This window comes from Prionailurus bengalensis, chromosome D1 (assembly GCF_016509475.1).
Source record: "Prionailurus bengalensis isolate Pbe53 chromosome D1, Fcat_Pben_1.1_paternal_pri, whole genome shotgun sequence".
In the NCBI taxonomy this organism is placed as follows: domain Eukaryota; kingdom Metazoa; phylum Chordata; class Mammalia; order Carnivora; family Felidae; genus Prionailurus; species Prionailurus bengalensis.
The window spans coordinates 73,054,886-73,074,466 of NC_057346.1; the positions used below are offsets into that span (position 1 = coordinate 73,054,886).

General features: G+C 35.7%; 1 protein-coding gene across 15 annotated transcripts in view; it reads right to left on the reverse strand.

The window, feature by feature from the left end:
• The window catches only part of SOX6 (SRY-box transcription factor 6), a 619,212-nt gene that overhangs the window by 356,622 nt on the left and 243,009 nt on the right, over positions 1-19,581 (reverse strand). For all 15 annotated transcript variants that reach the window (XM_043580746.1, XM_043580741.1, XM_043580744.1 and 12 more), the window contains one exon: positions 6,154-6,394. In XM_043580746.1, coding sequence (XP_043436681.1) covers positions 6,154-6,390 — 237 coding nt within the window. In that variant the 5' untranslated portion in view covers positions 6,391-6,394. The remainder of the gene's footprint in view (positions 1-6,153; positions 6,395-19,581) is intronic.

Consider the following 19,581-nt stretch of genomic DNA (forward strand, 5'->3'; position numbering starts at 1 on the left):
CATTTTTTTTATTAGCAGGAATGAAACACTGCACATAACCAGGGTGTAGAAATACAAAGATGATCATTGTGTTAACACTAGACAACATCAGTTGTCTGTTTCACTACCCACACCATGCAATAAAATATAGTTTTACTTTTTGGTTCAAATTGTAAGTACATTTCTGTCATTAAATTTCTGAAATAGGTTTAAAAAGAGACAGTACTATGTACTAATACAGTTTCAAATTTACAGAAAATGGGAAATCTACCACAGAGCTTCCTGGAGAATGTTGTTTCATAACTCAGGAAACAAGGGCAGACAGTTTTTCGCTTGTTACCAGAAGTCTAGGTTTGAAATTTACTTACATTGAATGAATTTCCAAAATCTTAAAATGAGAGGAGTAGTAACTAAATTTTCCAGGAAGTCTAAACCTTGTCAGTTCATGGGTTCTTTTCCTGTGATTCACAGACCAAGCAGGTACAAAAAGATGCACATAAATCTTGTCTTAGGTGTTAAGATTACAAAATGGGACCAGGCAAACTAGTGGGTTTCACTATACTTTCTAAAGTACAGTCTCAATAAAAGTGAGAAAATACATTTCATTTGGGTGTTATTTACTATCTTAAATGACTAAATCTTACCAAAAACTGGCAACACCTCAAGTTTTTAAAATCTTTTAAAAGCTTAAAAAATTAGAAAATTTTTAAAATCCTATCACAACATAAATAATGGTGGAGAAGGATTAAATCCTCACTCAAAATTCCTGGACTATGTTATCATGTATGACAACAGCTCCAATCCCAGTCACAGTACAAAGTTCACACCAGAATTTTTGTGGCTCAAAATGAACTGCATAGAACACTCCAGAGTTGATTAGCAACTTCTTTGGACTAAAAGCAAGAAAGGCAGAAAAGAGAAATTGTTTGTGAGCAAGACAGTATTGTTCCTAGTATTTATTAAATATCCCAACATGCCTATGACTATTTTCTTTCAATTACAGCAAAGGCCATCATTGGCATCTTTTATTTACACTGAAAAAATATTTTTAAAACTTTTCTAAAAGATAAAACTCACTCAGGGGAATTTAAGTAGATCTCTAAAATACGAAGCTCTGATATTCTGGGGCTGAAGGTCCAGCATGGTTATTTTTACTTAATTACACCAGAAATTGAAAGGCAGATGCATATAATCCCATTTTGACTTACATTACATATGAATATAAGCATGCAAGCAAGAGCACAACAATCTTGTTGTCACTTTTTGGATCTTGTAAGAGATACTGTTGGTACTCCGCCCACATCCTTATGGCCTGCCCCAGAAGTCACCTGCAACCAATTCCCTCTTAAGTAAAAAGCTTCTGTCCTCACATGGGACCATTTTCTGTCCAGGAACAAGCCTACCCTTGGCCCTCTTCCTTGATCTTCACAATTTCATTTCCTGTTCATTCTTAACTAAATTTCTGCTCGCTTGACTAATATCATGGCCACAAGGCTTAAAATACTCTCCTCAACTTCTGTGTGAATCCTGTCCTCTTCAGAATCTAGGGGAATTTGAAGAATAATAACCTCTCTAATTGTTCACTCTTCCATTTACCCTCAAATTCTCATGGGCACTATTGCCATAATTTTCCTACTAGGTGTCCTTGTTTCTGGTATTATCTCCCACAATCTGTATGCTGCACAGCAGCCAATATGATTTTTAAAACATAAATCAAATTATGTTAGACTCTTGCTTAAAATCTTCCAATGGTTTCCTGTTGCACTTGAAGTAAAGCCCAAACACCTCACTGTAGCCTGTGATACCCCCAAAGTCTGTAGCATCTGACTTCCTCTTTGATTTCATCTCATACCATTCTCTCTCACACCCACTCCATTCCAGTCACTCTATTGTTTTCTGTTGTTCAAATACACCAATGAAAAGGGCTGCTGCACTTTCTGTATATTCTAGCTGGGTGTCTTCCCCCAAATTTCTGCATAGTTTGTTCCTTCTCATTCAAATCTCAACTCAAAAGTCACACCTTCAAAAAGACCTTCTGGACTGTTTAGTCATTCTTGATCACATTTTCTTATTTAATTTTCTTTATTCCACTTATCATTGTCTGACATTGGCTCACTCTGTGAAACTTCTTTATTGTCTGTAATACTACTAGAAGTTCCAGGATAGCAGGGCTCTTTCCTGATTTATTCATAAGAAAGTCCCTATGCCTGGAACTTAGTAGGTGCTATATATTCAAGTAATCTTTAGGAGACAGTAGTTACACACAGATCATACCTCCAGTCACTAAATATAACCATAAAATGTTCCTTCATCCTTGTTAACATTGAATAGAACGATACACTACACATTTTTTCCGTGAAAAAATGATGTGAATTTATTTCTGTCTAATGAATCAGTCCTTATGGGAACAAAAACACCTATCAGGAGACAGTGTCAATATTCCTCTGGGAAAAAAAAAGTACTGGCACACCCATACCATAATGAAAATAGTAGTGGCTGTATATAGTGAAAAAGGACAGTAAATTTTTATTTACACTAGCTTTTCAGCCTTCAAATGGAATTTATCAATTTACACGAAACTTAAAATCAAGATTTTTGGTGTCTATAGCATAAGCTATTATAATTAAAATCAGAGCCTAAAACTTTTTAATCTCAAATTGGTCTTTGAATGTCAAACTCTAAAATTTCTATTCTCCTTTGCTTATGCCACAATGAATTATCTTCCTTGTTTGAAACTGTGGGGTCTCATATTTTGTTGGAACGCCACGTCAGAATAATCAGAATTTCAACATTTCAAGATTTTTTTTTCTAATCAGGAAGTGGGGATTAGCAGAACTTCTCTGCTTTGTCTTTACCCCCTCTTTACAATAAAGCTCTTCTGTGGTCTTAATATTTCAAAGTTAAACCCTTCCTGAACCCAGGAGATAAGAAATTTTTAGTGACTGTTTCTAACTGTTCATGAGTGAAGGCCATCAAAAAAATTAATAACTGGAAACTGAATAGGTGCTAATAGAATTTGTGTTACTGTTTTTTACTTTAAAATTTTATTTCTCCACACCTATTTTATGGGGTTCAATTACAGTGGGTAACAAGTATAAGAGAACAACCAAGTTTCACTTAACATCATGACAATACTTTTGGATTCTTAATTATTTGAAAGTGGAATGAGGTAAAATGTTTATTAAATTTTACTTTAGTCGTCTCCCCACCCCAACACATACACACACATGCATGCGTGCACATATACATGTATGCATGTGCGCACACACACACACACACACACACACACACATATACACACACTCTATATGTAGGTTTTCAGGACTGCCCAGAAACCTAAAATCCTTTCTATTGTTTTTCTTCCCCATAAAGAAAAACTGGTTGGTGATATGGTACTTGCAGTGTAAGTCATTACAGGTCTGATGCTACAGTTGTTACACATTATTGAATCTATCGAATGAAAAGGGAGCACAAAGGGAATTTCCAAATGCAGCTGCTATTTCCCATTTGTTAAATCCTTTTATTATACCATATAAGTACACAGCTGGGAAATACTATAGAGTGGGAGTTAAAACAAAATATTTTGGCTTCCAGACATTCAGAATACACAAAGGCTCCAGTGGAAAGCAGTGCTTGATATCAAAAGAGAGTGAAAGTTTGAAAACATTTCCAGCAAATATGATTTCTTTTATACTAATATATAACATATTTGCGAATTTAAACTATTTTATACGACCATAAATCCCTCTTAATATAAATTTGGTAAGCAAATTATTAATATCTATTTTCTGATAAAAGTTTAGATCATAAAACTTTGCAAATAACTCACTGAAGCAATTTGGCACTTGCCAAGATACAAACAAAATTTTACAGTTCTCTAAAGAAGTAAAATTTAAAGGGTATTATTTCTGCCTCAACCTATATTTTTCAGCTTCATTACTTTTATTTGTCCATGACTATATTTGGCATAAGTGATAAAATAGATCTTGAGTCCATCTTTTCTCTCTATCCCATTTGCCCAAACCACTACCATCTCTTAACTGGACTTCTTAAGTAGGCTCCCAACAGGTCTTACTCCTTTCACTCTCTCTCCATCCATTCATACTACAGACAGAGTGATCTATCTGCAATGTTCTAAAACCTTTCAATGATTCTCCATTGCACTTAGATGCAAACCTCATTTCCATCACATAATCTATATGGTCTTGTTGGATATAGCCTCTACCAGTCTCTCCAACCATATCTGATGCTACCCTGTAACCTCATTCATTACACTCCAGCCACTAAGACTATCTTTCATTTCCTGATACTCAGCTATATTTTTCTCCCCTCAAATATTTCCTCCATGCTGTTCCCTCTGCTATTTTTACTCTTTCTTCTAAACTTTGTCTGGCTATTCCTATCATCCTTAAGTCAGAGAGGGCATCCCTATCCATCTATTCTAAATTAGGTTTATCCCATTATGTTCCCACATAGCATTCTGCTCTTTTTCTTCCTAACACATGGCACAATTTTAATTATATACTTATGTATGTGTGTTTATTTAACTTCTGTCCCCTCTCCTAGATATTAGTTCCATGAAAGCATAATCATTCATGTTTTTTTTCCACCACAATACAGCCAGCACCGAGTAGAATACTGAACCCAGAAAAGGTGCTCCATAAATATTTGATGACATAAAAATAAAACATGGCCCTACTATCTTCTCAAAAAGCCAGTGGCAGTGACTAGCTATTTCACCCTTGCTATCTTGGAAGTACAAAAATGATTAAGTTCAATCAGAAAAACTTTTAGTCTTGCCTTATTATACTTTCTCTTTCCCCCATGTAAGGAAAATAAATCTTCCAGTGTATCTATTAATTGTGTAATGATAATCCCCTGTGAACCTAAGTTCACAGTCTAGAAAAGTCTTATTTTTCTCCCAATCTCCTACTTTTCACCTACTGTTACAGAGCACTAGTTGTACCTGCAAAATCACCTGAGAAAGAAAAATGTCTGCCTCCATAATTTATGGAATCAAGTCTTCGACATTAAGCATTAAGCACAGAGCAAGAATTTAAACATAGGTTATCAGTTGTAAAGGCGTTTTTAAATATTACCTTATTTTTTTACTAAAGAATAAAACTTTTCATGACAGGCCACTTAAGATATCTTTCATTAACATTAACCAAAAGTTAAGAAATGTAAAACAGGTTTTCAATTCTTACTCTAATAAAATATGTTAAGGTTTTGGTCAGTTGTAGATGCTAAAAAATTGGACATTTTTGCTTTAAACTAGACAATGCCACTTACCGTGGCCTCTGTTTTGATGGCTAGAGACAGAATTTAGCATGGGAGAGCTGGCTAAGACAGTCCATGGATCTGATGTTTCTATCTTCAGGGCAAACTCCTGAAGTCTGATTGAATGATACTCAGGAGCTTTGCACGTCCTTTTGAAATTAATGTATAGGCACAAAGTGAGAAAAGCTTTATCATAAATCAAAAATGACCATTAAAAATGATACATACCTGCATTTCCTCCACTGAAGATGTATTCACCATATGACCTCATTCACATAGACATGTTTGCTTAATACAATATTTCAATGTTAATACACAGCCACGCTTTATTTGATTGTACCTATTTTGTGTTATTATCAAGTTTGCCACCTTATTAAGAAATTCAGAGAGGCGCCTGGGTGGCTCAGTCAGTTGAGCGTCTGATTCCTGATTTTGGCTTGGGTCATGATCTCATGGGTTCATGGGTTCAAGCCCCACATTTGGCTCTGAGCTGACAGTGTGGAGCCTGCTGGGGATTCTCTCTCCCCCTCTCTCTCTCTGCCCACCCTCCCCTGCTCCCTTTCTCTCTCCCTCTCTCTCAAAATAAATAAATAAACTTTAAAAAAAAGAGAGAGATTCAGAAAATAAGATAACCAAACCTCCCCCAAATTAAATTAAATATCTTTTGGCAAGTTGACCTAAGAATGTATAAAAAACTAAATCAGAAACCATTTTCCAATTTTTCCCAGTTACTAGCATATTAGTAATATTAATAATATACATGGTGTTTGTTTCATGATCTGAACACAAATAATTCTATGATATGTATTTTGAGCTTTCTCTAAAACATGTATTTGTGATGAGGCCATACTAAAGGACACGCTTAGTGACAGTAGCCAGATTTTAAAAGCTTACCATTCTTTGCTGAGACGACAGAACAGTGTCCCAGTCAGCATCTTGTTGAATGGTATTGACAAGTGTTGGTAGCTCCTCAGAGTGAGGTTTGTTGTGCATTATGGGGTGCAGAGGCAGATGGGAGGCCACATGTTGATCACCGCCCTCTTCCTTTTCCCTTGAGGTCAAATCTTGGGTCATGGCTTCCTCTCCATCAGCTGCACAGGCAAATGGAGAGGTGGCTTGCTTGGAAGACATTCTTCTGCAGGAGAGAGAGAAAGAGCACGGGTTCAAAAAGTCTGTCAATGACAAAAGAACAAACCATCCCTTACATTTGACTAATTCAGGAAAAAAAGTAGGGTCTCTAACTTCAAGTTGTTTATGAGCTACTTTAAACCACTGATAAAAATTCAGCTCATCTGTACCACTCTCCCTCTCTGCTTTTAACCCAGCAAACCTCTTCCTAGTAATTGCTACACATCTTCTCCCTTCTCCATCCACAAATGAAATTTCCATGGAATAGTTTTTCATAATGTATAGTATATGCATATGTATATTTTTCCTCCCAATTCTCCCAACTAGATTATTAGCTTCTTAATTGTAATTCAGTTGATGGCTAACAATGCGGGGGGGGGGGGGGATAAATAAGTGAATAAACTGGCAAATAAGCCAGTTTGAAGAATAATTTCAAAGTACAAATATCCAAATTTCTCTTATGCTTTATGTAAGAACAAAAGAAGTCTATGTGGGAAAACATAATCAGGAGAATTCACAATACATGTTGAAAGTCCTAAGCAAATTTGGTCCTGACTTTAGTTTATACCTTGTAAACTACACCTATGAGTGCTAGTCCTAACATTGTTTAGTGTCAATCTGATCCTTTTCTAAAGATCTTCCAAATGTGTCAACTACTTTAACTTAACTTTTAAGTGGCGTATTGATTGAATGGCTGATAGATTAGTCTTAGGACAATTTTATAACATTTGAATAGAGTATATGAAATACCTATGCCTCTATTTTATATTAGAAAGTACATACAAAATTCAAAACATTTACTGTGAAAATTGTAAAATGCCTACTATACATCATATTTTTTTTAACTGCAGAAACAAGAGTGTCCAGGTGGCTTAATCAGTTAAGCATCTGACTCTTGATTTTGGCTCAGGTCATGATCTCAGGTTCATGAGATCAAGCCCTATGTTGGCCTGCTAGGGATTCTCTCTTTCCCTCTCTCTCTCTGCCCCTCTCCTGCTTGCTTCTCTCTCTCTCTCTCTCTCTCTCTCTCTCTCTCTCTCTCTCTGTTTCTCTCAATAAATAAATAAATAAATAAATAAATAAATAAACTTAAAAAAACTGCAAAACAATTACTGTACATTCATCTATGTACCCACAAGTAAACATTGACTGCATTCTGCACAAGGTCTCCATTCTATGCTTTATCAACATGATTTTCTTAGCAAAATGTTTAGAAACAAAACCATCAAAAGTTTATAACTTAAGAGACAATTGAGAATTTTTTCTAAAACTTTATGTTGTTTTTGGTTTATAGCATCTTCAGCTCTAAAACTGCTGTGTAATGAAGGAATAAAATCTCCACCTTAATTGCTCTTTAACATTAATTGATTTCATACCATTTTTTAAAAAATGCACAAATCAGTTAACATAGGAAACCACATGAGCATTTTTCAAATTAGCAAATCATTAACTTGCTAGTACTGTTTCTACAGACAAATAAATACTGATTAAAGGGTCTAGAAATCTGAGATTAACAGTTAAATTTACAAATCTGTCACATGCTTTCATGAATATTGCAGTGAAGGAAATATCAAGTGCAAAGAAAAATAATTAAGTTAATTCCAATTTAAACAGTAGTTTTTATGTAGCAGCCCATGTTTCACATAGGATTTAACAGCTAATGCTAAATTTCTCACAATTAATGAGGGGGTTCAGATTTAGTATCCTACAGTGAAAAAAATTAATATAAGATCAGCTAATCTAATTATGCACAGTTCTAAATAAAAGTATTACAGGCTTTTGAAGTGCTTTGAAACATATTAAAATGCTGATACCTACTTATAATAATCATTCTACAAATAATAAAATTTCATCCATTAGACTTGATACTAGAAAATAACATGGGGAAAAGGAAGTGCAGAAGAACGTCTATATTCTCTTTGAGGGGAAAGAAATCAAATGTCCTAAAGAGTACTATATCAAAGAATCAGATAAGTATATTCTTGACTTATTTATATCAGTACTCACAAATAGAAAAATGTATATGCATGTGTAGAAAATGTTACCAAAGGATGTTTCTTATTGTACAAGAATCACTGTAAAATCCTACAGTAACACCAGGCAAATTATAACTGGTCTGCAAGTTTATCCAGAGTTTACCATGAACAACAAGAGTGTTTTCATAGTCCAGATAATGATAGTGCCAATAACGTAATCATTCACATGGAAAACAAAAGAATGAATTTACTGCTGCTTTTAAAAACAGTTACATACAATTGGAAGTCATAAGGCAAAACTCAGAGTGACTTTAGCTCTCCAACAAACATCCTCTTATTATAAAGTGACTTGGCTCCTTCCAATAGCAATATCTGTGATTGTTGCTTTAGTATAAATTAATCATGACACAAAACCCAAAATGAAAAGTCTCTTAAGAATAATTTCAAGTATAAACTGCACCAATGAACAATAGTGCACAATCCTAATTAAACACAACCGTGCAGCTGTAAAAATAGACTAAATCTGTCCAAAGCTGAGTTGAGTTTAAAGGCTGGTTTGTTAGAGTGTTTTCTTAAGGAAGGCTGGGCCCTCAGTCTTAATCAGCCAATAAATTATTTCCTGCAATTACATTAAATAGAAAATTATCTTCAAATGGGGAGTGTTAATTGAAAATCAAAATTCAGAGGGAAGTTTAGAAATTACACGCTGAATACAATTAGTGAGGAAAGGCTTCACCTCTACTTCATCAACAGTCTTCTGGTGATTCCTCCAGTGACCATTCAGGAAAGCTACCTATTTATAACATCACACAATTTGTCTTTTATTTTGCACCTCCAAATACAAATGTCTATCAAGGTTGCAAATAAAAGGTAGGCTGCCAAAATAAAGCAAAATTAAATTTGACTGTTCATCCTCAGTTCACACCATCATTAGGGGACAAGGAGAGGGGGAAGGTAGGACAATAATGATTATTGTTAACAACCAAGGAGGGCATACTCAACTTTGAAACCCTTCCCTTTAGCAAAGGAATTAACATTTGTGTTCCAAGAAGAATACTTTACCGTATCATATTTTATTTAAGTGCTTGAGTTTACTGTAGCTCTCAGCATATTGTTCACAGAGAAAACAGTGATTTTTTATGGTATTGTCCCCCTGCAGGCCATTTCCTTTTGATAAAATTGGTGGGCTTCTTTCATTGTTGTTCTTGTTGTAGTTTGGTAGCTTTGTTGTATTTTTAAAAAGAAAATGTGTACAAATTCTTTTTAAAACACAGTTTATTAAACAAGTCTTAAATTTACTGATTATTAGATTCAATTTACCGATTCCTTTTTGCACAATTACTTTATTAAAGAATGCTTCAACTTCCTGATTAAATCCTCATTCATTTCTTTACTTTGGCTTTCCCTTTTAAAACACTTTACTAGACCAACTGAACTATTCTGGAAGCTGTGAAGATACTTGACTTTTGGTAATGCCTTTACCATAACCATTGCACCATGGTTACTCTCCTTTAGAAACTCATAAATCAAATATACACTTGTTTTAATGTTTTAAAGTGTCACGTGGGATGTTTACTTTTATTTTTAATGCTCACATAGTAATTTTTCATTACCAAAACTTTCACCCCCAGCATATTAGAACAGCATCTTACTTTAGCTGCTGTCATATAAAACTAATAAGCAAAAGAATCAAAATCCTTGTGAGATGGTCAATTTATATATGACTTTACTTTGTTTTATTTTTGCACTATTATAACTTAAAAATCATTCAAATGAATTGTTTTTTTAATTTGTATTAAAAAAAATCTCCCTAGTTATACCCCCTGAAAACAGGGGTTTATAATGGAAGTGCTGACACAACCCTAACTAAAGCAGCGCAAATGTTGCCGCTATAATACACAAAATCAAGTTCTATTATTCTAAACTATCCTCGCTCATGGGATTTTTCTTTACTGTGCTCCCAGCCAAACTGCTGAAGCATGAAAAATTTAAATGCAATCAAATGCGCCCAATTCTACTTTACTAGAACAAGTGTCTACAGTGGTACAATCTTAAAAGGAGATGCAACAGATTTGTTTGGTGTTTTTTTTAACTGTTTATTTATAATACAGTGCATTGGAGATAAAATAAAAGAGGAAATTACACTCACATGGTACTAGTGTATTGACTACACAGAGTACATTATAATCAGAGAGAAAAACTACATTGTCAACTTATCACATTGGTTAAACAAGATGGTTTTCTGGGGCATAGCTATTATCAAGTAAAACCTCCAAAGAGAATTACATATCTTTGGGACACATGAAACTAAATTCCCATCATGTGTTCCCCGAGTTTGAAATGTCTCTGCCCAGAAGATCAAGTGAATTCCCAGGATGCCAGGACATCGTGAAGAACTTCAGGGCTTAGGACTTTTGGGAATGAGATTGTTGGAAATAAGTCTCTAGCAATTGATAATGTTTTCTAGGAAGTCAGTAGGAATATCTCTAGAAAGATGATAATTATTTTGCTCCAAAACCCCAGTATGAAAGCTGAATGTTTAGGCCATTACAAACTTATTCAGACAGTACATTTACTTTGTGTTCTTTGACAAGAAATTAAGATTCTCTGGTCCAAGACTTTATAAAATGGTAAGGATGTGCATATATATACATTAATCCCTCTGTCTCAGAAAATCAAATGTTCTAGAATTTTAAACCAGCCCAATCTGATGTTTAAAGAAACAGTTATTTGTATATGTTTAAAGGTTAGGATTATTTTAAAACAACTTTCTCATAAGGCATCGCCGCTTGAAATTACTTTTTTTAACTACTGCTTGGGAAGAATCCATTTCAAAACTATCCTTTCGGATTTAGATAAGTTTCAAAAAGAGCCACTAAATTTATTGGAACAATATTTTTAACCTGATTTTTAAAATTTATTTCTTTATTTCTAAGATAATTATCAAATGGCATTCACTTTTTAAGTGTATCACATTTATTCAAAAGAAGCTCTGTTTTTAACATAAAGCAACATTTAATAGTTGGTTTACTTAAAGAAAAAATTAAAAATTCAGGACAATATTCACATTTACTTTTGCAACTCAGCCCCAGGCTACCAAGGTAGACTTATTTCAGTCAAATAATTCACTGTTAATTTAATGCTGCAATTGATCTGATACTGAGAAATAAACAACTAATTTTCCAAAAATATAACACAGTGCCTCTCATTTTAAGAAGCATGAGTAACAGATATGCTCAGCTGCCAAAATGCACAATACTCAGGAACCCCTACAGAGGATGCCAGTCCACCCAGCCTAGGGCAAAAAAAAATTTAAAACTTTTTTCCTGTACCTCTAATTCCCCCGGTTAAGGATTGAGGGGTGGGGAAGGATCCCAATTCCAGACATTAAAATGAAGACATCCCTTTCAAAGCTTTCCTGCTTCATTTGAGTAAAGCCTGAGGGTGGTTGTTGATTCTTTGTATTGTTTTATCCAGCACTACCTCCACTCCCCAACTCCACCCCCAAACTGCCCCAGGCTTCTGCCAGGTTTTTTTGTCTCTCTTTCATCTGGGGCTTTTGGAAATGAGTTAATAAGTAACTGAGAAAACTCAGAGAAAAAGAAGGTAACTGCCTCCAGTGCTGTGTTGGAGGGTTGTAAACCTATCTTTTAATGTTTGTAGTGGCTCTTTCAGAACATAACATGGTAACATATACAGGCAATATCTGTTAGAAGCAAACTCACTTATTTGTGTTATCTGTCAGGTCAACAGAGAGGAGGCAAAATATGCTTGAGGCCCTTGAAGTATGTCTAAGAAGGGACCTCAATTAATGGATTCTGACTTAGCTAAGCCTTCTAATTTTTCACACCAAAGCACAAAATTGTCTCCAAAGGCCTTCTGAGGTTCTTACAAAACAAGGACTACCTGGAACAGATTCTTCTCAAGTCATCAAAGTTTGTGTTTCTAGAGTTTATATTTAGCTGACAATATTGCTGTCACTTTATATAGCTTAAGACTGTTCTTTGGACTAGAGCTCATATGTCTTGGAATGCTTTGACTCATGAATTGTTTCTCCTGATAATGTTACATCACGTAACCACCTCTGTCTAATTGGTTATATCTGCTGGAAGAGGCAGGCAACCAGCCTAAAGACGAGCCTGCTTGTCTGACTGCCTATGGAAAACCAGTAATCATTACATGTGTCTCTGAGTATCAAGTTTCTTCAAGAGATCAAAACAACTTGACTTCACGTAACCTCTATCTGTACTTTTGTTTATAGTAATATTGAATTTTTCTCACAGTTTATGTACCAGAAACTTGTTGGGATCTTTGCTTTGGAAAGCCAGGCCCAGAATTTATAAATACAATCAGTCACTTAACAATACGAACAAAACCAAACAATGGCTACTATAAATACACACTAAGTTAGAGGATTTTAATCAAGCACAATGACTTTATAGCTCAACTGAAAGACCTCTATGTGGCTTGAATGAAAGCTGTCTAAAATAATAGCAGAACGAGTTTATTTATATATGCTTACTTTGAATCTCCTCTTCACATGAAATGAGAACCATAGTTTTTAAAATGAATACCAAACATGTCTTTGTCAGCTTGAAACCAATCCTCTAGTCTGGAAGCCCAATTACAAGTGGATAATATCTTATCCACTTATTAACAAAAATCATAAACCAGAACAATAACTTCTCAGAGAGAAAGGGTAGGAGGCTGTCCCTGTATACTTTTCCATCCTTACTTCTATTTTCACTTTTTTAATATTGCCAGAAAAAAGAGAAAAATGAAAATTGATGCTATATAGATCGTTTCAAAAAATGAAGGCTCACACATGATGACAGTGAACAAAATTACATAAAGAAGTTCATCTTTGAGGTTCTCCTTCAGCTAAATAAAGCAGCAATCCAGCAATTCGTCTCTTTCATGTAAATGAAATAAGGCATAAATTTCAGGTTCCTATCAAATAAGAGGAGGAGGAGGAATGGGGAGGGGAGAAGGAGGGAAAGGTGGAGAGGGGTGAGGGAAGGGAAGGGAAGGGGAGGGAAGGGAAGGAAAGGGAAGAGAAACAACCGTGGCTTTGCAGTTCATTTTCAGTTTGTCTACTTAATGAAAACCTCATTGTACAACCCTGAAAACCATTTCCAGCAGGCAAAGTATTTCTGATTCAGCGGAGGTTACACAAGCATCAAAGCAGTTAAATATAGGTGCCAAGCTGCATTGCCAGGAGCTCTTAGTACTGTGAGTTAGTGTTACCTGACAGCTTAGTGAATATAAAATTACTTGTTTCTCCAATTGAAGACAATCAAATTGTCACCTTCCATTGTAATAATGCACAACTAGTGATCAGCAAAGTGCAAACATAATTACCATGAAGAAAACAAAAAATCAAATCTAAATCTCTCTACAGAGTAAACACATCTATCTGGCTTCCCCCAAAAAGGAGTGCATTTTAATACTGACAGCTATGATGCAATCTTTGTTATTTAACAATAAGATTTATTAGTCTCACATTAAATTAAAATAAAAAACAACACGAAAGACCAGTTCACAAAAAGCGAATACAAATACCAATGAGAGCACTACAACTTTCCAGACAGAATACAAGGCCTACAAATTATATTGCTGCCATTTGGGCCAATAATGTTAAGTGTATGTCAGCAGCACGTCCATTATAAAAACCATGCTTTAAGAGATTTCTTTCCAGACTAGAAACCTTTCTGAAGGTTGAAAAAGACAGGTAGGATTGAACCTCAAAAGCTTTTGTCTTCATTTCTCCTTTAAAAAAAAAAAAAGTTATGCTTCATTTTTGTCTTCTGAAGCGGAGTGTCTTTTCAAGGTTGAAAATTCACCTAACAAAACTGATTTATTAATCTCTATCCAAGTTTAGAAAAATAACCAAGCATAGGGTACAGGTTCACAATTATTACTGAAACGCTCAGCATCTGAAATTCTTGTCCAAATTTGGTGGCCAGATTGGTCCATTATGAAAGTAATTTCAGTATAACCCACAACTGGGTTAGCATTAAAGCACTGAAAATTTGACCTGTTTCTCCCATATCCTGAAGATTCCTAAGATATAAATACAGATGTTGCTGCAAACGAACTGCTGTTTAAAAGCTCTTTTGGGGAGGCACCTGGGTGGCTCAGTTGGTTGAGCATCTGACTTTGGCTCAGGTCATGATCTTGCAGTTTGTGGGTTCGAGCCCCACATTGGGCTCTGTGCTGAGGGCTTGGAGCCTGTTTTGGGTTCTGTGTCTCCCTCTCTCTCTGCCCCTCCCCTTCTCATGCTCTGTCTCTCTCTCTCTCTCTCTCTGTCTCTCTTTCAAAAATAAGTAAACATTAAAAAAAATTTTTTTAAACGCTCTTTTTGTAAAGTGATTTTATATCTAACTCAAAAGTTAAAACATTCAGATTTACATCATTCCTTCCACTATGGAAAAAACTATCCCATTCTGAAAACACTCCACACATAGGGGCTTTCTTCTTTCATCGATAATGCCCTCCTTTTTTCTTTTTTTTTAATGTTTATTTACCCTTGAGAGAGAGAGAGAGAGAGAGCAGGGAGGGGGAGAGAGAGAGGGAGACACAGAATCAGTAGCAGGCTCCTGGCTCTGAGCTGTCAGCACAGAGCCCAAAGCGGGGCTGGAACCCATGAATCATGAAATCATGACCCGAGCTGAAGTCAGATGTTTAACCAACTGAGCCACTGAGGCACCCCATAATGCCTTCCTTTTTTATCAGAGATATATAACACGCCCACCAGCCATTGCCTCATATTCCATTTTTACTTGATACTTGTGTTCTAAATATCATTTTTAATCCTCCAACACATATACAAAAATGGGTCAGTTGAGGGAGAGGGAGAAGCACCGCACTAGAGTGCAAGTGGCATGAATCAGAATCCATCACAACGTTAGATTCCCTGAGCTTGAATCTTCACATATGAACTTAGACATTTCATCCTTTATAAATCTGAAATGACCAGCCCATCTTACACTGCGTTCTTATTCCACCACTACCCCTTTTTAGAATGGAAGCATGGTTTGGGGCGCCTGGGTGTCTCAGTCAGTTGAGCGTCTGACTTCGGCTCAGGTCATGATCTCACAGCTCGTGAGTTCGAGCCCTGTGTCAGGCTCTGTGCTGACAGCTCAGAGCCTGGAGCCTGCTTCGGATTCTGTGTCTCCGTCTCTATCTCTGTCCCTCCTGTGCTCTCTCTCTCCCAAAAATAAATAAAACATTAAAAAAATTTTTTAATAAATAAATAAATAAATAAATAAACATTAAAAAATTTAGAATGGAAGCATGGAGAAAAGGGTGAGATAAAGGCACTGGATTGACTGTGTAGCTAAATCAGAAGCGGAATGAGGATAGGAGAAAAAAAGGAAAGCGAAAGTCCAATCTCTAGTTGCAAGTTTTATTGTGATTTCAGATAAATTTCACATCATTAAAAGAAGTCTGAGTTTGAGAAATAAGACTGTTTTGGAAAAGATCTTCTTCCTTGACCTTGCCAACTTTCAAGTCACATAATAAAGCTTCCCCCGCCCCACCCTGGCCCAAGAAACCCTACTTATAAGCTTAACAAAATAAAAACCTCCAGGCACAGAGGGGATGCCATCAGTGTTTTTTGAACTTCAGTGATGAGAACTTAATACATTCCTAAAATATGCTCCTGCAGAATATTCCTTGCAATATAGTAATAACAAAAAAAGGATCAACAAGAGGAAGAAAAAAAAAAAAACCTGTTGTCATAGAATGTCTTCTAGTCCCAAGGAGATAAATGCTTGCAAAGATATTATCATAAGCTTATAGAAAGAAAATAGAAAATATTAAAGGAAGAAAAATAAAAAATATTAAAAGATTTTGTTTTATTTAAAAAAAAAAAAGCCTATTCTGTATATTCCACGAGACTAGGGATCATGTCTGTCTTGTTCTTTACTGTATTGTCAATGCCCCACACAGTGCACACACATTGTAGACAATCAGCATTGTCTACATATCATCTAAAATTGGAAAGAAAGAGAAAGGGAAAATCAGAGAGGGAGAGATGAGCAAACAGCTTATTTTTCAAACTTAAGGTGAATACATAATCACAGAAAATACCACTCATATGTTAATGCTGCCAACTTAAACATTATTCTTTCTCTATGCTCTTTTTGTCAAACATCCCATTCCCTAATATTTAAATCATATAATTTTTATATTTATATACCCAACACTGAGCTCTCTCTCATCATCCTGAAATACAACAGTCCTCAAATGACTGCTAGACATTTATACCAAGATGTACTCTGCTATGTCATATTCAACAAACTTAAAATTAGTTTCATCATTATTTTCCTCAACACTCTCCCTCATTCACTCACACCCAGAAAAGCATCATTCTCGGAATCATCCAATTCAAAACATGACACTGCATCTGTCTCCTCTTTTATTCTTGTTCCTCAGTGCCAGCCTGTCATTAAACGCCACCAAGTATTCCTGAATAAAGTTTCTTCTGCTCACACCTTCTTACCATGCTCATAATCACCTGAGTATTGGGCTTTATTACACCTCATACCTAGACTCTTGCAGCAGGCTCTAAACTGGTTTCCCTAATTTCATCCCCCTGCCTCTCTAAATCAATCTTACTGCCACTCCCTTTATCAAGCCACTCTTTTGATCAAGAAACATCAGTGGCTTTCCCCTGATGACAGAAAAAAAAAGTCTAACCTCTTGACTCTGGCATTCAAGGCCCTCCATCCAGATCCAACCAATTTTTCTAAATTATCTTCTACTATTCTACACTGTAACCTTCTATTCTGACTATACTGATACACTTAGACTTCACTTATTGCTGCCTCCTTATCTTTGCTCTGCCTGCCCCCTACTTCCCTCACCCACCTTTCTTATTACTAGGAAACCACAGGAGACTATTCCCAGGAACTAAGATCCACACTTCTAATCACTTCTAATAAGTGCTCTGAAAATTCATTTTTTATGTCACTCATTCAACACTTAATGCATACTATCTTACATAATGTTTTTATTTTTTTTTATTTATTTATTTTTATTTTTTTTTCAGCGTTTTTTATTTATTTTTGGGACAGAGAGAGACAGAGCATGAACGGGGGAGGGGCAGAGAGAGAGGGAGACACAGAATCGGAAACAGGCTCCAGGCTCTGAGCCATCAGCCCAGAGCCCGACTCGGGGCTCGAACTCCCGGACCGTGAGATCGTGACCTGGCTGAAGTCGGACGCTTAACCGACTGCGCCACCCAGGCGCCCCACATAATGTTTTTAAAGAGTGTAATATCATTGTATTTCTTAAGACTAATCCCAACCAGATTACAAATTTTTCAAGGGCAAGGACAAAATCCTAGCTTCTCTGCATTCCCACAAGTATCTAGTATAATATTTCACATAAAGAAAACACTCAATAAATATTATTTTCCCAATTACTTAAGTATTATTAAATGAATTGGCAGAAATAAATTTAGAGGATTATACTTAACCAGAGGATTTAAAGCAAAGCCTCTAGGTTTCTGTACCTAACTTGATTTTACAGAGCTATCGCCTCTTCCCCCATCCTTGGCCAAAAAAATTCATTTCATACCTTAAAAGTACTACATATTCTATGCCAACCCCCCCCCCACCAAATCATCAATCTATGTTGATAGAAACATTAGGAAGATGGATAGATGGAAGGACGGATGGATGGATGGATGATGTTAGAGAGATGGCTGAAAAGATACATGAATAGTATTTACTATATGCTTGAAAGTATTAGTCACTGTATTGAGAGCATTGCTACATGTATTACTTCATTTAATTCTCAGAACAGTTCTAGCATTTAGATAATGTCACTGATCCTGTTTTACAGATAAGGAAACAAAATCAACCAAAAAAAAAATTTTTTTTTAATTAAAATTTGCCTAGGGGTGCCTGGGTGGCTCAGTCAGTTAAGCATCTGACTCCTGGTTTAGGCTCAGGTCATGATATCATGGTTCCTGAGTTTGAGCCCCACATTGGGCTCTGTGCTAACAGTGCAGGGCCTGCTTGTGATTCTCTCTCTCTCTCTCTCTCTCTCTCTCTCTGTCTCTTTCTGCCCCTCCCTCACTCACGCTGTCTCTGTCTCTCTCAAAATAAATAAATAAACTTTTTCTAAAAAATTAAAATTTGCCTAAAGTCACACCTCGTAAATACAAAAGGCAAAATTTGAACTCAAGTGATCTAACTCCAGGACAGATGCTGTTAGAATTAAAGATAACTGACAGTAAATCTAAATGAAATTTCAATTATCTGAATTTTTCTTCACTAACACATACTTCCCATAGAATTTTATCTTTAACATTCCAGAATATTCCAGTTAGATATTCCAGATACTCATTTAATCCAAGCTTCGTCAAAGGACTTGCTATCTTTTTCCTTCCCTTCTACCTCTAGGGTTGAAGGTGTCTAATTACTGGTTAACAACTATTAAGAAGAAAGAAAAGAAAAAGAAAGAGAAAAAAGGAGAGCAGCCAACCATTTGACTCTCATTCTGAACAGTTTGACAACAAAGTTGGTTGTGGAAGTAGTTAAAGACATTGGCACACAAAGCTGAGAGGTTCACTGTAGTTTTATATGATAAATTTCCTAACAAATATTTGTTTGTTGTTACTATCCATCTTTTCCCTAGCTTGCTTTTCTTGGTTAGTCTAGATGGTCAACATTTAATTATATTCTTATACAGACAATTGTGAGATAAAATAAAGGTGTCACTGCCCATTCATTTCAAGATCCAGAGAAATGTGAGATCCAATTTCAACCTTCCAGCTCTTACCAGAAAGGCCACACCAGAAGCATCAGATACAACTGCAGCTGTCTCATCACAAAAGGTGTTGAGGACAGCCTTGAGAAAAAAATGAAATGAGGTACTTGAGCAGTATATATTTAACACACGGCCCATCTAGAGCTCATTTCAGGGAATACCAAGTAACTTAGATATCCTCTTAAAATCTGACTACCATATAACATTATATATACCCTGACTTCTGGGGGAAAGAAATAGAAAAAACTCATACACAAGGACCTACATTTTTATAAATTGTAATTGAATGTGAAAGCTGAGGCCGGGTTTTCACCACTAACCCAAATGTCCACATTTTTTGTATACACCAAACAGTCTAGTTTCATAAATAACTAAATGGTAGTTATCTTGTATTTCTCCCTCCTTACCTTCATCGTTCCCCCTTCCTTATAGCTAT